General features: G+C 55.9%; 1 protein-coding gene across 1 annotated transcript in view; it reads left to right on the plus strand.

The window, feature by feature from the left end:
- Window positions 1-19,149, plus strand: part of LOC308654277 (uncharacterized protein C4orf50) — a gene marked incomplete at its 3' end in the record, with an annotated part of 44,806 nt that overhangs the window by 16,087 nt on the left and 9,570 nt on the right. Inside the window, exons 5-11 of the mRNA XM_081303474.1 lie at window positions 2,362-2,473; window positions 3,494-3,600; window positions 4,249-4,534; window positions 5,135-6,474; window positions 12,706-12,849; window positions 14,952-15,008; window positions 16,179-16,361. Of these exons, the coding sequence (XP_081159600.1) occupies window positions 2,362-2,473; window positions 3,494-3,600; window positions 4,249-4,534; window positions 5,135-6,474; window positions 12,706-12,849; window positions 14,952-15,008; window positions 16,179-16,361 (2,229 nt within the window). The remainder of the gene's footprint in view (window positions 1-2,361; window positions 2,474-3,493; window positions 3,601-4,248; window positions 4,535-5,134; window positions 6,475-12,705; window positions 12,850-14,951; window positions 15,009-16,178; window positions 16,362-19,149) is intronic.

The following is a 19,149-nucleotide window of genomic DNA, read 5'->3' on the forward strand; positions in this document are numbered from 1 at the left end:
AGGGAATGTCTCCACCTAGTGTCTGGAAGGGTGCCTTCCAACACATGAATGTTTGTGTCCAGATATCTTTGTGTTCCTTGGTTTCTTCTTTTTGCTTATCTTTCAAAAAAATTTCATATTAAGGATAAAATAAGATAAAGTTACAGGCAAGTGTTTCCTCTGTGTTGAAAGTGGGAAGGCTGACAGGCTGAGCAGTGCAGTGCAGGAGAGGAAAGTCCAGGGGCAAGCTCTGCTTTCTCTCCCACTGACTTGCTGTTTGATCTTGTACAAGTTGCTCTCCCTCTCTGTGTGTTGACTTCATCATTTATGAAATGAAGGGGGGAAGCTAGACAGTGGATAACTTCAGTACGCACTCTTCTGACTCTCTGGATGATCCCCCAAGGGAGGGATATGTGTGCATTTATCCCTGCTGTGTGCCCAGCTCTAAAACATGGCCTGCCTGGTAGCTGGTGATCAGTGAGCATTTGTTGGATTGAACTGGAGCCACCTGGTATTATAGCACAATCCAAGCAGGATTGGCCGTGAGCACAATGTCCACCTTCTTGAGATGGGACCTGTGATCTCTGACTCCCTCCTTCCCTTCAGCCCCTCTCCTCCTCCTTCTCACTTGGAGTTTGTCTCTTCCTTTCTCCACCCCGTCCCTTCTCTCTCTCCTGATTCTCATCCACTTTCTTTCCTGCGTTCTCTCTCTTAATGATGGCTTAAGGTTTGCATAAGAGCATTCAATTCAAGTGGGAGCCCAGTGGATAGAGACAGTGGGGGACGGGCTGGGGCTGGGGCTCAGCAGTGGAGTGCGAGGCCCTGGGCTTCATCCTCAGCGTAAAGATAAATAAAGGTATTGTGTCCACCTACAACTAAAAATTAAATATTGACACAGGCGGTAAGGGGACAGTTGCAGGCCCACCCATTGGGACACAGGCTAGTACCCCCGGTCTGGCTCTCGGTACTGGTTTCCACGGTTGGGATCGAGATTCTGGTTGGTTCTGCTGAGAGTCCTCGGGACATGCCACGACGTGACCAGGGTCAAGGTCCCTGGGTTTTTAGCAGAAATGGGCCTGAGCATCCTGTGACCCAGATGAATAAGTGTCACAGGCTGGAGCGAGGAAGAGGCCATAAGGAGGGTCACAGGGGCTTCAGTTTGGGGAGGGAAGGGAGGCCAGAGGAAGCCTCATTGAGGGTCTGGCTAGAAGTTTAGGAGAGGCTGAGCCCCTTCCCACCGAGTCCCTTATTTACTGCTGTCTCATGTGACTTGGGTGCGCCCAGGCAGACCTGTCACAAAGCTAGTTTGCAGAGGAGGGGCAGGATTCAGAGTGGCAGGCCTGCCAGGGCCCCTGGGTCCCACTCGGCCCCAGCCCTGACCTCTGACCCTCAGCCTCTGCTGGAGCACAGGTGGGCTGGCGCAGGGTGGGCGGGAGGCCACGCAGGGGCTTCTCGCAGTGCGGGGGAGGAGACCAGTGGGCTGGAGACCCAGTGTCCTTGTCAGTCCCAGCTCAGAAGCTGGGTGGGGCAGGAAGGCAGAACTGAGCGGGGACAGGGCAGGTTTGCCCAGCAGGCGGCAGGCCGGCCATGCCAGCAGAGCCGCAGACCAGGGGAGAGTGAGGCCCTGCCGGGCAGGTCAGGAGGCTGCTCTGAGAAGGGCCAGGGTGCAGAGGGCAGGGGACCCACAGGACATGGGTGACCAGGACAGCCGTGACAGCTCTGGGGACCTCCGGTGCTCTCTGTCAGCACAGGGCGGATTCTGTAGGCTTGCAGGGCAGGGGGTGCCCAGAGGGTCTCCCTGGTGGCTGTGAGAAACGAGGAGGGAAGCCGGAAGACAGCCAGAGGACCTGGCAGGGGCCCTCTAAGGCAGGTGTTCCCATCTGGGGACAGGTGAGGAGGGGACGGGGCATTTGTTCCCTTCTGTTTGCCCCTGGCTTTGAGCAGACCTGGCGCCTGTCAGAACCTACACACTGCGGACTTGACCGCGCGCTAGCGGGTCCCAGCTGCCCGCCTTCCTGTGTGTTCTGCCTGCACCTGCCGCGTGCGGCTGAGGGAGGTCCAGTGTCCCTGGGTGGTCCTGGGACCTGCTTGGCCTCCTAACTTGACAGTTGAAGAGCAGGATCGTGCAGAACCTCTGGGCCTCCCTTGGTGGACATGGCCGGAACCTCAGAGGAAGGAGGGCTGGGACACTTGGGTCCCTTCATAGAGCCCAGAGGCATCTTGCCTGGACAGACAGACTCCTCTGAGGACAGAATGCCGCCCCTGTTATGTATGGAAAGAGCCCAGGTGCCAACTGGAGCAGCGGGGCCTTGTGGGCAGAGGGGAGCAGGGCACCCTCCCGCCAGGGCACCTGCTATCCCTGAATCCTTTGCCTTCCTCCAGGGTGGCCTGGGCCGCGCTCGGGATGACTCACCATGCCAGCCCAGGGAGGGGGCGCTGGGTCCCTGCAGCCAAGGCCGGCTCGACAGTGCCCAGGGACGTCAGGCCTCCGCAGGTTTGTGGGTGCTGCGGTGCGTGGCTGGGGGGGGCGCCTGAACAACCCCCAGCACAGGGTCAGCCCCTCAGTGCACAGATATGGGGGTGGGTGGCCTCCCTGTCTACTGACAGGAGCTGTGGCTCAGAGAGGCAGTGTCACCTGCTCAGTGTCACACAGCCGGGGAAAGTCGGACCAGAGTCTGCAGTGCCCGTGAGGCGTCTTTGACTTTGCCACATCTGGGCTGTTAGACTCATGCCCTCAACCCTGGAAGGGTGGCAGCCAGGGGCCCTGTCACGTCAGCAGGGTGGCTGCAGGGCCTTGTCTTCACACAAGCCCTGTGGTGACCCGGAGCTGCTGCCTGTCCCCACAGGTGGCAGGTCGGGTGTGAGGAGTGAGGCTCACACCTGGCTGGGCTGGCAGCTGCTACCTTGGAACCCTGTCCCTAATCTGTCCCTCAAGTGAGCCGTGCGTCTTACGACAGGCCCAGGAGTGACTTCCACGTTCCCTGCCACTAGGCCGTGTTCACAGTTCAATCGGAGCCCCTCAGGGCCAAGTGCAGCTCAGGGGGCATTGCCTGCTCCCTCCATGGTGGGGGTGCCACCCCCTTGGCCCAGGACACAGAGCTGCCAAGTGAACCCAGGTCCCAGCTGGCCCGCCTGTGTTTGTCCCTCTGTCCTCGTGACGGCTGTGCAGGGCTGGGCAGGCGGTATCTATGGCCCTCTTGACAGACGAGGATGCCAGGGTTGGAGGCTCGGGCTCTGCCCAGGGCGTGAGTGCTGTGTCTGTGGCCCAAGGCGGGGTGTATGGCCTGGAGCCCGGTTTCCTCTGCTCAGCGGCTGCTGGTCATCTGGCCTCTCTGAGCCTCAGCCTCCTCCCTTGACAGAGTGGGTGGGGACCACCAGGCCACCCCAGGAGCCATCACATGCTCCAGCCCTGGGGAGGATCTCTGTCTTCTCCTGGCAGTGGGTGGTGTGGTGGCTGGGGACAAGTAGGGGAAGCTGCTAGGGGTATTTCCAACCCCGGCCGTGTTGCTCCCAGGCCAGCCCTTGGAGGGACCCGGCACCTGCATCTGCACTGGAGCTGGGCCAGGCCCCGAGAGCGCGGGCGAGCTGTCGGAGGGCCGCACAGGGTCTGCCCGTGAACAGGTGAGGACCGAGGCTTGGCGTGTGCCCCGTAGGATGGCCACCTGCGGCAGCTGAGGGGGTGAGGAAGCTCCGCGTGTGGAGGAACGTTCTGGAGATGTTGAGAGGGAGACCTGAGGGGATGGACTACCTTGTCCTGGGACCTGGCTGGGGAACGGGAGGAAAGGGAGCCCCATGTGGACCTGGGCCCGTGGCCACACAGAGAGTTGTACCTCATGGAACCCCGTCCCCTGGGCACCTGGGAAACAGCCCCGGTGCCCAGCCAGAGCTCCAGTCTCCTCTGCCACCCCCCGCCCCACCCAGCCCTGAGGTCAGGACCCACCTGCCCTGAGGCCGTGGCCAGTCACTGCAGGTCTCAGTCTTGCCGTGACTTTCCACAGGCCACCTCTGACTCCCTGGCTGGAGTCCCCTATCTGATCCCCCCCTTCCCTGTGGCCTGGGCAACATCATTACCTTAGAGAAGCCTCAGGCTAAGACATTTGTCCCAGGTCCTGGGCAGGAGAGGACTGCTCTCCCTGCGGCAGCCAGCTCGAGGGCCCTGGTGTCCTTCTGGCCATGTGGAGAAGAGCCAGAAGCGTGTATGGCGGGGGAGGTGGCACCGAGACCGTCAGGTGAGGTCGGCTCCACGCTGATGGCTCTTTCCATCCACAGCCTCCTCTGGCAGAGCCCAGCCTGGATGGACAGACTCTTCTCCTGGTGTGTGGTTCTTCCCCAGCGCAGCACATGGACGGGTCACTCATCGCCCTGGACCTGGCCTGGGTTTCAGAGGGTCTCAGAGCTGCCCAAGCCCAGGAGCCCTTTCTCCAGGTGCAGACATCCACGCTTCCGCTCCGGGGGCCGGCTGGGGCCCCTGGGCTCCTGCTGCCACTGCTGTCCAAGGAAGCTCCCCCAGAGGAGCTCCAAGAAGTGCTGGACACCAGGTCCACCCCTGCCCCCAGTGCTGCGGCACATCCCAGCTGGTGTTGTCACCAGACAAGGAGTCCCGACGCCTCCCCCCGCCAGGGGTTTCCATGCACTTCAGATCACCCATGTCCCATGGACGGGTCTAGCTTCAGAAAAGACATTTGGAACAGGGGAGGAGGGACCCCAGCAGGGGGAGCTGGGCACGGGGAGGCGAGGAGCTCGGGTAGGATCGAGGGAGAGCTTGGTAGCAAATGCCAGCCAGGTCAGGAAAGCTGTGAGGACCCGAGTATGGGGAGTGGGGTCTGCTCTCCAGGGGGCGTGGGGGACCAGAGTGTGTCTTTGGAGACACAGGCCACTGCCTACTGCCCTTGGCTCTGGCAGGAGTGTGCAGCGCCTCCTTTGCAGGGGGAGGACTCCCCAGAGGAGCCTGAACCCCTGAGCAGGAGGCAGAAGGTGGGAGGCTGTGGCCGGGGCCTCCTGGGAGGACTGTCACCAGAGGAAGAAGCTCATGGGACTAGCCCTTCATGGCCAGCTGGTGGTCAGCTCCCTGCAGGGAGGAGCAGAGCCCTTGAGAGGTGGGTTCCAGGCAAGCAGGACAGCCAACCGGGGTGTGGAAGTGCTCTGCGTTCCCCAGAGGGAAGCCCTGGGGTTGGGGGACAAGAAGAGGAGGAGGAGAAGGGGCTCCGTCAAGAAGCCTCCAGTCTGGGGAATGGGCCTGTGTCCCAGGAGCTGGACTGCAGGCAGTGCCAGGGCAAGGAGACACTTTCCTCGGTGGCAGGGTGTGGCTTGCCGCAGTCTCCCAGACTGGCTGTTCCAGGTGAAGACACTGGTCCCCCTCGGGCTCTGAGCAAAGGACAGGATAGATATTCTCTTCAAATAGATGCACTTGAGGAGGACGTGGAGGCCTGTTTCCAGCAACTGAACACCCTGAAACTTGGCAGCCGGGGTCACCAGCGGGAGATGGCCCTTGTGGTGGGAGAGAACTGGAGCTTTGCTCAAAGGAGGCAGAGCAGAGGTGAGGAGAGTGGAGAGGCCACCAGCCTCGAACAGACTGTGGCACGGGACACCAGCAGAGCTGTTGCAGGGACGTCCCCTGATCAGGAGGAAGCCAGCCTGGACCCTGCAGAGCTCCACGGGAACGCGCTCTCCACACCCTGGCACACCCTCGAGAGGGCCAGGGCCACGTTCCGTCAGCTTCTTTCCTCACTGAAGAACGAGAGGAGCCAGGTCTTATGTGACAGGGCTGCACCTCGGGAAGGCCAAGAGGGATGCTGTCCTAAAGCTTGCCATCTCGAGGCAGAGGGCCCACGTCGCGCAGCCCGGGTGTGCGGCCTCCAGCAGGCCAACCGGGCGCTGGAGGGAGACCTGGCCCAGCTCAGGAGGGAGCTGGGCCAGTACGCGCAGGCCATTTCCGACCTGGAAGAGTGCAATGCGCAGAGTTACGGCAAGATCTCTGAGCTCGAGGAGGAAAACGACAAACTGAAAAGGGATCTAGGCCAACTCCGGAGGGCCATGTCCCAGAGCGCTAGGGAATCCCGTGGCCCCAGGGAGCACGTCGCCCTGGAAAACAGGGAGCTCAAGGCACTGATTTCGGAGCTTGGGGTCAGCTATAAAGAGCTGGTAAGGGGTGTGGGGTTGGGGGTGGAAGGCATGGTCCGGGCCTCCCAGGGGGAGAACGAGCGCCTTCTTCGCAGGGTCCGAGCCCTGGAGCAGGAAGTGGCCTTGCAGACCAGTGGGGACAGGGCACACTCGTTGGGAGGCCGTCAGCAACCCCAGGAAAGCACCAAGGTGGCGGTGGACAAGGTGTGCACCATGGACAGAGGGGTGCAGGTGACTCCACTCTCAGGGCAGCAGGTCACAAGCCCCTGCGGGCCACCCTTGGAGGAGGCAGTGGGCGTCCCTGGAGGGCAGATGGGCCCTGCCTCGGACCTGCAGGATCCCGGATGTGGTGCTGGTTCTACCGCTCCATCACTGGTCTGGAGAAATGCTGACGTCCCCCGTGTCCTGCGAGGAAGGGGCAGAGCAGGAGGAGGAGCGGCACGTTTGGAGGGAGAGGAGAAAAGGCCATGGTGTTCCCACCAAGGGCACGCTCTGAGGACCTCGCGCAGCGGCCCCCAGGTAAGTGGACCTGCTGGCCTCCCTGGTGCTGGCTGGCTCCAGGGCCCCCTGCAGACCCAGGTATTCCTCCAGCATCCTGGGGGGAGGTGCCATCACCAGCCCCGTCCAACAGGTGACTAAACACAGGCACAGAGAAGTGAAGGGTCTTGCCCAAGGTCACCCAGCGGGTGAGGGTGGAGCTGGGACTCTCCCAGGAGGCTGGCTCCAGATCTCCATGTGTCCTACAGTAAGACTTCAGCCTGCCCTCCATGGGTCCCCAGGAGCTCCCCTGCAGGACTCCCAGGAAGAACCCCCCATGCCCCTGTGTGCTGGTTCTGCCTGTGGGACCGTCAGTGCTGAGCCCGTGTCCACTCGGCCTTCTCATTCAGTCTCTCCTCTCCATCCTTAGGTGCCCTTCCTTCCTCTCCAGTCTCCTTCTCCTCCTGCCCCTCCCCTCCCACCTACCATTTATCCCATTTCAGAAAACCAACTTCTGGTGTTACTGATTTTCTTTATGGTTTGCTTGTGTTTTACTTTGCTGGCTTCTTCTTACATCTTCCTTTTCTTTAATTTGCTCTTCTTTTTCTTGCTTCTTGTGTAGAAAGCTCAGATCATTGATTTTTCAACTCTTTTTTTATTTTTTGTAATCGATGCATTTAAAGACCTAATTTTTTCTAAGCATCCCAATGATTTTTTTTTATTGGTTGTTCAAAACATTACAAAGCTCATGACATATCATCTTCCATACATTTGATTCAAGTGGGTTATGAACTCCCATTTTTTACCCCAAATACAAGTCCAATGATTTTTTTTTAATATTTATTTTTCAGGTATAGTTGGACACAGTGCCTTTATTTTATTTATTTATGTTTATGTGGTGCTGAGGATCGAACCCAGGGCCTCGCATGTGCTAGGCGAGCGCTCTACTGCTGAGCTACAACCCCAGCCCCGTCCCACTGATTTTGACTCAGTGTCTGTTCAGTTCAAAGTAATGTAGCTTCTAATATCTATTGTGATCTCTTTGACCCAGGGTTTATTCAGAAACATGTGACTTAATTTCCAGGTTTCTGGGGGAGTTATTGGCTTTTTTTGTTACTGAGTTCTAGTTTTACTTCATGGTTATCAGAAAGCATGTACTGTATTACTTTACTTTTTTTGAAACTTATTTAACTTGTTTTATGGACAGGGTATGGTCTATTTTGCTGAATATCCCACATGCCCTCATAAGCAATGAATACCCTGCAACTGGCGAGTACTAGTTAGTGGTACTAACTAGGCTGGGATGACTGCATCTTCTCATCTTCACTAGTGTGTGGTCTGTTCTCTTTGTCACTTACCAAGATGCATTTCAAGATCTCCAAGTCCGAGTATGTGTTTGTGTATTCCTTCCTTCAGTCATGTTGTTTTTCACCGCCATATTGTGATGTTTAAAATTTGTTTGCTATTTTTTCTATTTGTCTCATCTACTCTGATTCCTTTTATTCTTTCTTTCAGGACTTTGCTTTTTGTGTTAGTCTCTTTTTAAATTATTATTGATTATTCCCTTTCCTCTCAGTAGCTTGCGGTATCATGCATTCTAGTTCATTCTTTTTAGTGATCACCCAAGAAATTCCAAATGTATCTGTTGATTACCTAAATATTTCTTAAATTTGTATTTTCGCCACATCTCGGATTATGCAGAACCTTTATTTGGGTCCCACTCCTGTGTGTGGCACACCTGTCCCCTCGCAGCGGTTAGTGGTCACGGATCATGTTGCCCTCCTGTCTTTCCGGCTGTGCTGTTTCTCACTCTTCCTCACCCGGGTCTGGTTTCCTTAAGAGCTTGCTGAGGGCTTCCTGGTGATTGACTCTTCATAATTCTTTTTATGAAAGCAATTTTTTTCACCACCCAATTTAAAACGCGGGGTTGTAGGCGGCCCGCATTCTCCCTTCCTTTGTAACCTTAAAGGTCTCTTTCCACTGTCTCCTGCCTCCCAAGTTCCTGTCCAGGGATCTGTTACAGTGACCATTTTCACCCTGAAAGACGTGTGTTGCTTCCTTTCTGGCTACTTTTCACATTTCCTTTTTGTCTGTGGGTTTGTTTTGTGGGCAGCTTGACTGGACGTGTCTGGGTGAGGGGGTATTTGTGTTGATCCTGGTTGGTTTTTCTGAGACTTTTGAAGTTGAATATTCATGACTTTTATCAAACTTGAAAAATTCTTGCTTGTTATTTCTTCAAATATTTTATTCTGCTTTATTTTTCTCTTTCCTCCTAGATATCTAGGGTTTTTGTCTGAATCCCACATCTTTTGAAAACGGTTCTTTTTTTCCTCTTTGTCCTTCAGGTTGCATTTCTATTGACTCGTCCTCTAGTTTGCCAATCCTATGTTCTGTTGTGTCAGGTTTTGTTAATCCACCCAATGAGGTCCTAATTTCAGTGATTGTATTTCACAGGCCTAGAGAATCCATTTTATTCTTTTTTTTTTTTAAAAGATTCCGGTTGTCTATTGACACACTCCATGTTTTTATTCATTTTGTCTACCTTTTCATATGATAAGTGAGCTCATAGTTATTTTTCAGGTCTTTTTTTTTTTTTAAAGAGAGAGTGAGAGAGGAGAGAGAGAGAGAGAATTTTCAATATTTATTTTTTAGTTCTCGGCGGACACAACATCTTTGTTGGTATGTGGTGCTGAGGATCGAACCCGGGCTGCACGCATGACAGGCGAGCGCGCTACCGCTTGAGCCACATCCCCAGCCCTTTTCAGGTCTTTCTTATGTGCTAACTCCAGTATCTAAACCATCTCTTTGCTTGCTTCTATTGGTGGTTTTACTTCTTGGTGAACATTTACCTGCTTCTTTACCTGTCTAGTAATTGAAAGAACTTTTTTGCTTGACTTTGAGGGGTTGTGGAGATTGCTGATGACCATCATCCTCTAAGAGGGCCAAGGGGTTCTGTTCTGGCTGGCCACTGGACGTTTGACAGGTTGTCGGCTGATCAGCAGGTCGTCTTACCCCAGGGCTTGCTGTGACTCCCAAAGTGTGGCCTTCTCTCTAGGTCGGGGCCTTTCAGTGGCTTCAGCTCAGTGTGCAGAGCCTTCACTGAAGCTGTTATCCTTGCTTTGGCCAGAGTGCTGCCATCATCTTGGTGGCATGTGACCTCGGAGCTCTCTTGGGCAGCAGGCCTCCCAGCGGCTGTCCCCTGCAAGGGTCTCAGTCTTGAAACCACACAAGCCTGTGATTCAGCCAAGGCCATGAGGGCATTTCTAGGACAGTGTCTGGGTTTTCTGTTTGTCCCACAATCCCCAGCTGTCTCAGCATCCCCGAGCTCGGTCCCTTGTCCCCGACCCAGAAATGCTACCACTCTCATCAGGGTGTTCTTTTCCTTAATAAATGTTTGAAAATATTTCAGAGAGAGACCCAGGGAACTTGGAGGGAACTTGCCCTATTGTAGTCATTTTTCTGGAGAGCTGTGGTCCTGCTTGGCCACCCTCCAGTGTAGGCACAGAACTATTTTTATGTGTTCTCCCCGATCCCATGGTTTTCCGATACCAGTTGTTCTGACCTGGGGCAGACTGGGATCTAAGGAGGCGACTGTGGAGCCACAGCTTCCAAGGTTGGGAAGAAACGGTGGGCAGGGGATGCCAGGCAGTGGCCAGGCTCTGCGGCAGTGGGGAGCCAGGTTTGCTGAACAGGAGGGGGCTGGTGCGACTGGGCCACCGTGGACCCACCGAGGCTGGGAGGAGGCGAAGTTGGAGAAACTGTCCCAAGAAGGATCCCAGGAGGCTGCTAGGCTCCCGCTGACCATTCTAAATACAGTGGGATTTTGAGCAGGAGAACAACAGGACCCAAGGCATGAAAAGTGACTGCTGCGAGGAGAGGGGACAGTGGGCTGTGGGAAGCAGTGGGCAGAAGGAGTCTGGGCTCTGTAGACAAGAGGCGTAGCCGCTGAGAACCTAGGTCAGTAACTAAGAGTAGAATCCGTGGGACTGGAGGTGGACAGAGGAAGGGGTGAAGAAGTCCCCCTTTCTGTCACCCTTAGTCTCAAGCCTGGGACCCTTAGTCTCATGCCACTCTTGGGACCAAAACCCTCCTGAGGCTACTGTCACACTAGGTACGAAAGCCAGCCACTCACATGCGCAATGCCCTGGCCCTAGGCTCTAGAAGCTTCAGCTCTGCCCACCGCACTCCCAGGGCCACCAGCCTGGATTCTCTGCATCCCTCACCTGCCCTCTCTGCACCCCAGCTTCCTCCTAGCAACTGCTGCCTACCCTTAGGGCTCATTTTGGGGGGCAACCCCCGGCCTGGGCTAGGGGAAGAGGGTGTTGGAGCTGACTCATGCCCACCTCTCTCTCTCTCTCCCCGTGTTCACTGCGTCATCTGGGTGGCTTGCAGCCAGTCCCAGTGGGAGCTTTGACACCGTGGGAATGGGGCACAGGCATTGCCCTACCATGGACCTTGGTGCTCAGCCTTCTGCAGGCTTCTGAAGCCTCTGGTTGGGTGGCCCTTTACCACACTGTGTTAATTGCTTGTGTCTGTATCAGTCTCTCCACCTGCCAGAGTTCCTTGAGGGACAAGTCACCACTGTCCCCAAGGCAAGCTCAGTGCACAGTCAGAGCGTAGCTCACATGTCTGCCCTATAGAGCAAGCTGGGTGACATGCAGCCAGGCCCTGACCCTCATTCTCTTGAGAGGTTGCTGTGCACACTTTCCTAGGACCTGTGGGGACAAAGCCCTGGTCCAAGTCACTGCCAGAGGGGGGAGGCAACAGTGAGACACCAACTTCCCAAAGGCCAAGTTGTTTTGAAGTCTTGGAGCTGAATTGGATGGCAGCATTCGGAGCACCCATCTGTTCTTGACAGGGCCCAGCCTGTGAATCTCAGGCCCACGCAGCGTGAATTTCTGTTAATTAAAAAACAACATCCCATTCTGCTCCTGTGGACCCAGTTCACACGGAGAGGCCCGTCAGCCATGGACCCACGGTGGACTGCCTGCTGGCCCTTCTCCCCTCTCCTCTCTCGTTGCCCAACAGAAGAGCTCGGGATCCCCTCCCACCCGTTTCCACTGGGTCAGGAATGGTGGAAGATGGAGCTTCGTGGGCCTTAAGCCTCCCACACGACTGCTCTAGGTCCAGGTGGACTGCCACGGGCCAGGGAAGGGCGTTTCTTGCTGCTGGCTGCTGGTAGCCATGCTGCTCCTTCCTGAGCCACCCTGGTGTACCCCGAGCTTACCGATGCCCCACCCTTCGACCTGGAAGCTCCCCTCCTATGATCCTAGGGAAGAATCCAGAGGCCTGTTCAATGTTAGAATAACCCCAGCACCCAGCATGGCCACAGAAGGTCACCCACATCCTGACAATAGCATTTTCAGCAGCATTTGGCCACAGGGGAAATCTCGTGGCCTGGAGTTAAGGGAGAAAAGTCGAGGACACGTGTTGCTTATTAGCTTTCATGAAGGAAAAATCTGTGGGTGCGTGTGAACACATAGAAACTCGAGTCTGTACATGGGTGTAAGTTATTCTAATAATCGGGACTTAGAATCCAGGACCATATGGGGGGGTGTCCCTTGTTTAGCCCACTTCCTACAGGGCTGTGTCCTCCCACAGGTCCTTTGCAGCCAGGGGAAAGCGTGGCCCTCATGCCCCGTCCAAGAAGGGTGAGCTCATGGAAGTCAGCATTTTCTGTTTTATATAAAGACATGAAGCTTTAATAGATTCAGTGTCTGATGATTTGACTTGGACGTGAAATTCCATCCATGGGACTCTCTTTGAGGATAGTGGCCAGGGACCACTATTAAAGCAGACGGTGGCGCAACAAACTGCACGTGGCATGTTTTTGAGAATAATGTTCTCGGTTGTTGTTCTGGGGTTCCCTGGGCCCTCCCGACACTCCTCGGGACCCCAGTGTGAGCCTTGCACTCACCCGTGGACAGGAGGGACAGTGGAAAGGCATGGAGGAGCAGGCCCGGTACCCACCATTCTGCTGGCTGGTGGGATTCGGGTTTTTTTAAATATTCGTCCCCTTATTTTCTAAGTTCTATTTATTATTTCTGTGAGGAAAATATAGGTAGACCACATAAAGTGGGGGGAATGTACCTGAGAACCTAAGTTCATCCAGATCTGTGCCTTCCGTAGCTCCAGGACGCAGAGGCCAAGGCATCTGAAGAGGACCCCAGGCTGTGTGTCCAGCGGCTCCGTCACCAGGTGCAGACCCTGAAGTGCCAGCTCAGAGACCAGGGGTGGGCGCACCGGGAGCGGCAGGAGGAGCTCAAGGGCAAGGTAGGCGGGGTCAACACCTCCTCCGTGGGGAGCACTCTGTTCCCAGGGGCTTGGTAATGTCTATTAGATGTTTAAATGTAGGTTGGTGTAAGGAGGGAAAAGAAGGGGACTGTCCTTCCTCCAACCAGTAGCCTCTGATAAATAAAATTTTTAAATGCACACATATATGGTTTTTACACAGCCTTAAAGTTTACATAAAGAAAGGTCAAGCCCTTGCTCTACGGGAACGGGGTGGGTGTGTTCTGAAAGGCCTGGAGAGGATTCCTGCGCTGTCGCAGCTGCCAGGATCAGGGTGGGGTGGCCACATGCAGCTTCCATGGGGTGAAATTGCATTGACCAAGCACATGCTCATGTGAAACCACAGGAACCCAAGTAAGATCAGGGGTGGCATTGACGCAGTCCCTCATTGGACCTTACACTGCAGTCTTACAAAATGTTACTGAGGAGGAAACTGGACAAAACACACAAGGGATCTCTCCATCATGTCCTACAATTGTATGCGATTCTGTGATTATCTCAAATTTTAATTAATATGAATTGATACATAATAATTGTGTACAGTCTTTCACGTAGAAAATCCTAAGGAGTCCATAAAACACTAGAACTGAAGAACAATTGGACGTGTGATTTGAAAGGCAGTTTCTCCTCATCTACGGCTCATCTTCTTACTTTTTAATTGCAAACGTCCACACACTCATTCCAAAGCAACACACTCATGCCATTTCCTAAACCAAGGTGGGGAGAAGGTCTCATGGAATCCTGCAAATATCATTAAGTTCCTTTTGAATATGAGACAGTCTGCTTGAAGCTGAAATTTTGCATATATTCCAAAAGGTATCCCCAAACAGGCTTATAGAAATATCCATGAAGGCTTGTTTATTAAGCAAAGAAATGGAAGCAGAAAAATTCCCATAAACAAAGAAGTGGTTTGTTTCTGCCTCATGGTGGAAGAATACTCATGTTTGAAAGGGATGAGGTCGGTTTGCTCGTGTTCCTGTGGAACTCGCACCAGGGTGTTCCATCAAACGACAAACACAATGCCGTGTCTTTTGCATAGTGTAACTCTGTAGGCACACACACACACACACACACGCGCGCGCGCGCGCACACACACACACACACACACACACACATACATACACACACGTTCTGATGCATGTGGGCATGGGAGGCCTAAGGACTATTAGAGGCCAGAAGAGGTTGGGGACCTCTAATGTAGCTTTTTGGGTTTTCACTATTGGAAAGCGCTCAGGCATAGCCACTGCCTCACATCTTATGGGGCAGGATTTCGGATGGGACTCAGCTGGGCACAAGTGGGGGTTACTCACTGGACACTGGACTAGGCTGGAAAGTCCAAGGTGGCTCCGTGCACATGTACCTGGCACCTCTGCAGGGTGGCTCAGGGGCAGCACACCCAGACCTCTGCCCTCTGTTTTGGGCCTGTCCTTGTGTCTTACCCTGAAAAGGGTTGAAAGTGGACACGCCTGTCCTCTCAAAGGCCAGGCCAGGTGTCACTTCTGCTATTCTGGGAGCTGAGCATCATGGGCCAGACCAAATTTGAGAGAGGGTCCTGACTCCCCTCTCCAGGAGCCGCTTCAGAGCAACCGTGTCCAAGGTCAGCCCCGTGGGTGATGAGGAGAGCTGTCATCCGCTGAGTGCCCACTGAGGCCAGGGTGACTCTCAGTCTCTCTGTCATTCAGTCCACAGTGTCCTCGCTGCAGGCCTCACCCTGAGTGGACAGTGACATCCCCCCAGTTGGTGAAAAAACCGAGGCAGAGGGACTGGCAGGGGTGTCAGTGAGTGGCTGAGTGGTGCCACCAGGCTGGAAGTCTCTGGGCTCTGTGAGGGCCTCGGGACCAGGCGTCCTTCCCCACGGAAGCAGCCTCAGAGCTGGCTGCTGAGACCGCGGCCTGGCAGAGTGCCTTCTGCAGGGCCACAGCCTCCGTCCCGCTCAGTGGGGATGGAAGAGGCCCCGTTCCTGGACGAGTCCTCATGCAAGGAAAGGGGGCGAGGAGGCAGGGGTCAAGCCGAGTCCACTGCCCGGGGAGGCCGGGCATGGCCAGCAGCGGGGCACCATGTGACCAAGACTGCTTCCTTCGCAGCTGGAAGAGCTCCAGAGAAAGCAGCATGAGGCCGACGTGGCTGTGGCCCCGCTGAAGGTGAGGGGACCGTGACGTCAGCGCCACCTGCCTCCTTCAAACCGCCTTTGTGTTTCCCATCCCCCGGAACACCGATGCTAGACTGAAGGGGGAAGGAGAGAAAATCCCCCATGTCACTGTTTGGAGATAGCGTTCCACATATTTCCTCCCACACCTGAGATCAGCCACCTTCATCAGCTAAGTGACCCACATGCTTGGGTCCTGCCTGGTGGCATGACCCAGAAGGTGCCAGGCACTGTGACCTACCCTCCAGGCCGTGGTGGTGGAGAGTGCTCCAGGGCCTCAGTTCAAAGTGCCCTGCTGGTGGCTTTGCTGCCTCTCCTGTTGTTGCACAGGAACACTGACCTGCATTTTCCTTGGAGCGTCCCCACCCATCCTGACGTGAGCCTCTGGGACAAATTCCTAAGAAGGCTCTGTGGCCTGCGGGCTTCCGTGTTCTCTGCTGGGGACCTGGAAGCTGGCTAGGGTGACACCTCCGATCTGGGCCTGGATCGGGAAGGGTGGGAGGGTTTGTTCTTCCCTCTGGTCTCTGGGCGGGTGGACAGGGAGGAGCCTGGGCATCAGCAGAACATGGTGACACCAGGACCCCCACAGCCCTCTGCCCTTTGGGCCTCTGTTTCCTCAACTGTTCAATCAGAAATGCAGGCCGCACAGTCCCTGAGTCAGGTCCCTCCCAGAGTCCCCGTCCCATCTGAGCTTCACCTGTGCATCTGTGAGACAGAAATCTCAGTGATTCCTACTGAGAATTCGTGGAAAGTAAACTGTCAAGCTCAAGAACACAGGGCTGCCACCCCGCCTCTGGGTTTATCATTTGTCATATGCCACTGATTTAAATGAGGACCCTGGTCCCTTGTGCTTAACAAATGAGCACCCTGTGGAGGCTGTGTCTGCAGGTCTCCTGGTGCCCTGGACAGCCCCGTGGCACAGAGGGACACATCCAGGTGTGGAAGGGAGCCTGGCCTCAACAATAGGGCCCAGGTCCATGCTCTCCATCCTGGACCCATTGGAGGGCAGCAGGGAGCCCTGGGGCCGGGCTGCTGGGTGGAGGAGGCATGCAGGGGGCTGCTGCCCTGGGCTGAGACAGAGCTGGGTGTGGGAAGCAGGGAGCCGCCCACCAGCCCCACTGTGCAGCCCTGCGGGAGCTCTGCGCCCACGTTCCTCTCCTGTCAGGCCAAGCTGGCTTCCCTGGTCCACAAGTGCCTACAGAGGAACCACCTCATCACCCGGCTACTGCAGGAGCTGGGCAGACACGGTCCTGTCAACCTCCTGCTCTCTGAGATGGCCCAGAACATGGTCCACGACGTGGCACTGTCGGAGTATGCTGCTGCCTTCCTGACCACTGGACTCCCAGAGGTACATTCCCACAGACAGCCCCGTCCAGCCCTGCCCAGCCCCATCCAGCCCCGTCCAGCATTGCCAGTCCATCCAGCCCTGCCCAGCCCCATCCAGCCCTGCTCAGCCCTGTCCAGCCCTGCCCAGCCCCGACCAGCCCTGCCCAGCCCCATCCAGTCCTGCCAGTCCATCCAGCCCTGCCCAGTCCCGTCCAGCCCTGCTCAGCCCTGTCCAGCTCTGCCCAGCCCCGTCCAATCCTGCCAGTCCATCCAGCCCTGCCAGTCCATCCAGCCCTGCCAGTTCGATCAGCCCTGCCAGCCCCATCCAGCCCTGCCCAGTCCCGTCCAGCCCTGCCCAGTCCCGTCCAGCCCTGCCCAGCCCTGCCCAGCCCTGTCCAGCCCTGCCTAGTCCCGTCCAGCCCTGCCAGCCCTGCCCAGTTCATCCAGCCCTGCCAGCCCTGTCCTCTGCCTCCCTCCAACTCCACCTGGCTGTTCCCCTTGGCCAGTGCCTGGGCTCTGGGATGGTAGGCAGGTGCACCTGGCAGTCCTTTACCCTGAACATGCCCATGGCACAGTGCACGGGATGGACCCAAAGAGGGATCATAGCTCAGTCCCACATCATGATGTCATGCCACCCATGTGACTGCTGTACACCGTGACTCTGGGCCTTGGCCCTGCCACCTCCTACAGGAGACATGGTCCATCAGCAGCCTCCATCTATCCTTCAAGGACATCCTGTGAGTCCTTGCCCAGACAGTGGCCTTGAATCTTCAGGACCACAATTAGCCACACCCCCTCTCTGTCCTCCTTGCATGTGACTTGTGTGACGTGGCACATGTAGGGGATTGTCCCCATGTTGCCTGAGGAGTTCCTTGGCACCTCTCGGCTAGGACAGAGACACTCTGTGGCATTCTGACTCTCTAGTGCCTGGCACCGAGAAGCTGCTTGGGGTTTTTGTTGAGTGATGAGCTAGTGAGACAGATGATGAGGGTCTCCTGTCCTGAGGGTCAACAGAAGAGGAGACTGAGGCCATCAGTTCAGGAGTCTCATCACAGGTCATGGGATGAGGGGCACCAGTTCTCACTGGTCCAGGTCTAGAGGAGGCCCTTTCTGGGCTCTGCCTGCCGCTGAACAGCAGCATCTTGGGTGCCCATGGGTGCTCAGCCAGGTCTTCCCACGCACACACATGCGGCCCCGTTCCTGGGGACAAGCCAGCTACGCCCCCACCAGTCTAGTTCTGTTCCTGATGGTGCGAGGGCAAAGCACAGCTCTTGCAGTCCACAGTGGGAGGTGCCCCCTGACTGCTCTTGCTCCAGCCCTGGCTGCAGGGCTTCCTGGCTGCACCACCCATGCAGAGGCTCCTCCTGGTGCCCCTGGCTCTGCCCCAGCACGACTGTCTTCTCCATCCCTTCCTTACCCCACCCTGACTCCGAGAGTCCTAGATGCCCCCCAGGCCAAACCACTGCGCGGCCCAGGAGATGGAGACCTGGGGCCCACCAGGCCTGCCTAGGGCCTCGGTGACGTGGTGCAGAGCCAGAGTTTGAATGCAGAGCCCCAGACTCCAGGTCTAGTGCTCTTCTCTGCCCCAAAGTTCATGCTCTTCGGAGCTGGCATAGGGATGAGGAAAGAGGGTAGAATCATGAAGTGCCTGACCTAGTCCCTGGCACTCAGTAGGGCCTAATAACTGTGTCGAGTGAGGCAGAACTGAAGCAAAGTTCCAGGAAGTGTGGAATGCAGCAGGTGTGACCCTGGGGGGCCGCTGACTCTCTGCACAGCAGGCATGTGGCAGCAAGGGCCCCACTTCCCCTTAGTCTGCAGGCCCAGCAACGACATCCAAAATGTTCACTGGGATCGGCCAGGCTGACTGACGAGGACTGAGCCCAGACACTGAGGCATAAGTCAGAGCATTAACTAATTAGTTAATTATCTAGGAAAATTAACTTTAGCAGAAGTTCAAGTATTTTTTGAATCATTGTATTTATTTGTGACATGTGCTGGGATTTATTGCAGGCTGAAGTATCTTGCAGGCGAGGTGCAGGCGATGGATAAATGTCAGCACATTCTTTTCCTCTAGTTATCCAGAAAGTCAAATTCATAACCAGTGTGTTCATTTGTTAGTTGGTAACTGCTTACAGGCAGAAGGTCACTTGGGAGCCTGGAATGAGAACAGGGAGCGTTGCTGCTGTCACTGGCCTGACGCCTCCATTTCCTGTGAGGATGTTGTCTGGGCTGGACGGGCCTCCCCCCAGCCAGGATCCAGTCCTTTGAGAGGACACTGTCAATTTCCACAATGTCAGCTGCGCTGGCCTCTGCATTCCTGTCCAGTCTTGACTGAGCCCAGCCTCACTCCCTCTGTTGAGGTGGCTTTTGTCCTTCCTGATCCATCTGGCACTATTCAGAGGACACCCCCAAGTGCATGGTCTGCAAACCCAAAACCTGGCTCTGCGGTTTCATGCCACGCACTTACTGAGCACCTACTGGCCTGAGCTAGGCCTGGTGCAGGTCCTGGGGAGAAGTGGAGACCAGACAGGCCAACACCTGCACACGGACCAGGGAGGGGTGACGGCGCCTCATGGTGAGCATTGGGAAAGAAACATGCCTGGGTTCAGACGGGTGCCAGCTCACACAGGGTGTTCTCTGAGCCTTCACTTTCTCATCTGTAAAATGGGGATAGTTCAGCTGCTCGAAAGAAAGGTGCTGAAGCCTTGCATGGGTCAGAGCCTGGTCCTTGTATGGGGCAGATGCCAGGGCCTGGGGTTCCTGAACCTCTTAGCTCTGCCACTCTCTAGCTCTGTGACCCTGGCAGAGGA

The sequence above is a fragment of the Spermophilus citellus genome (genome assembly GCF_964194105.1).
Source record: "Spermophilus citellus genome assembly, chromosome: 8".
Lineage (NCBI taxonomy): Eukaryota > Metazoa > Chordata > Mammalia > Rodentia > Sciuridae > Spermophilus > Spermophilus citellus.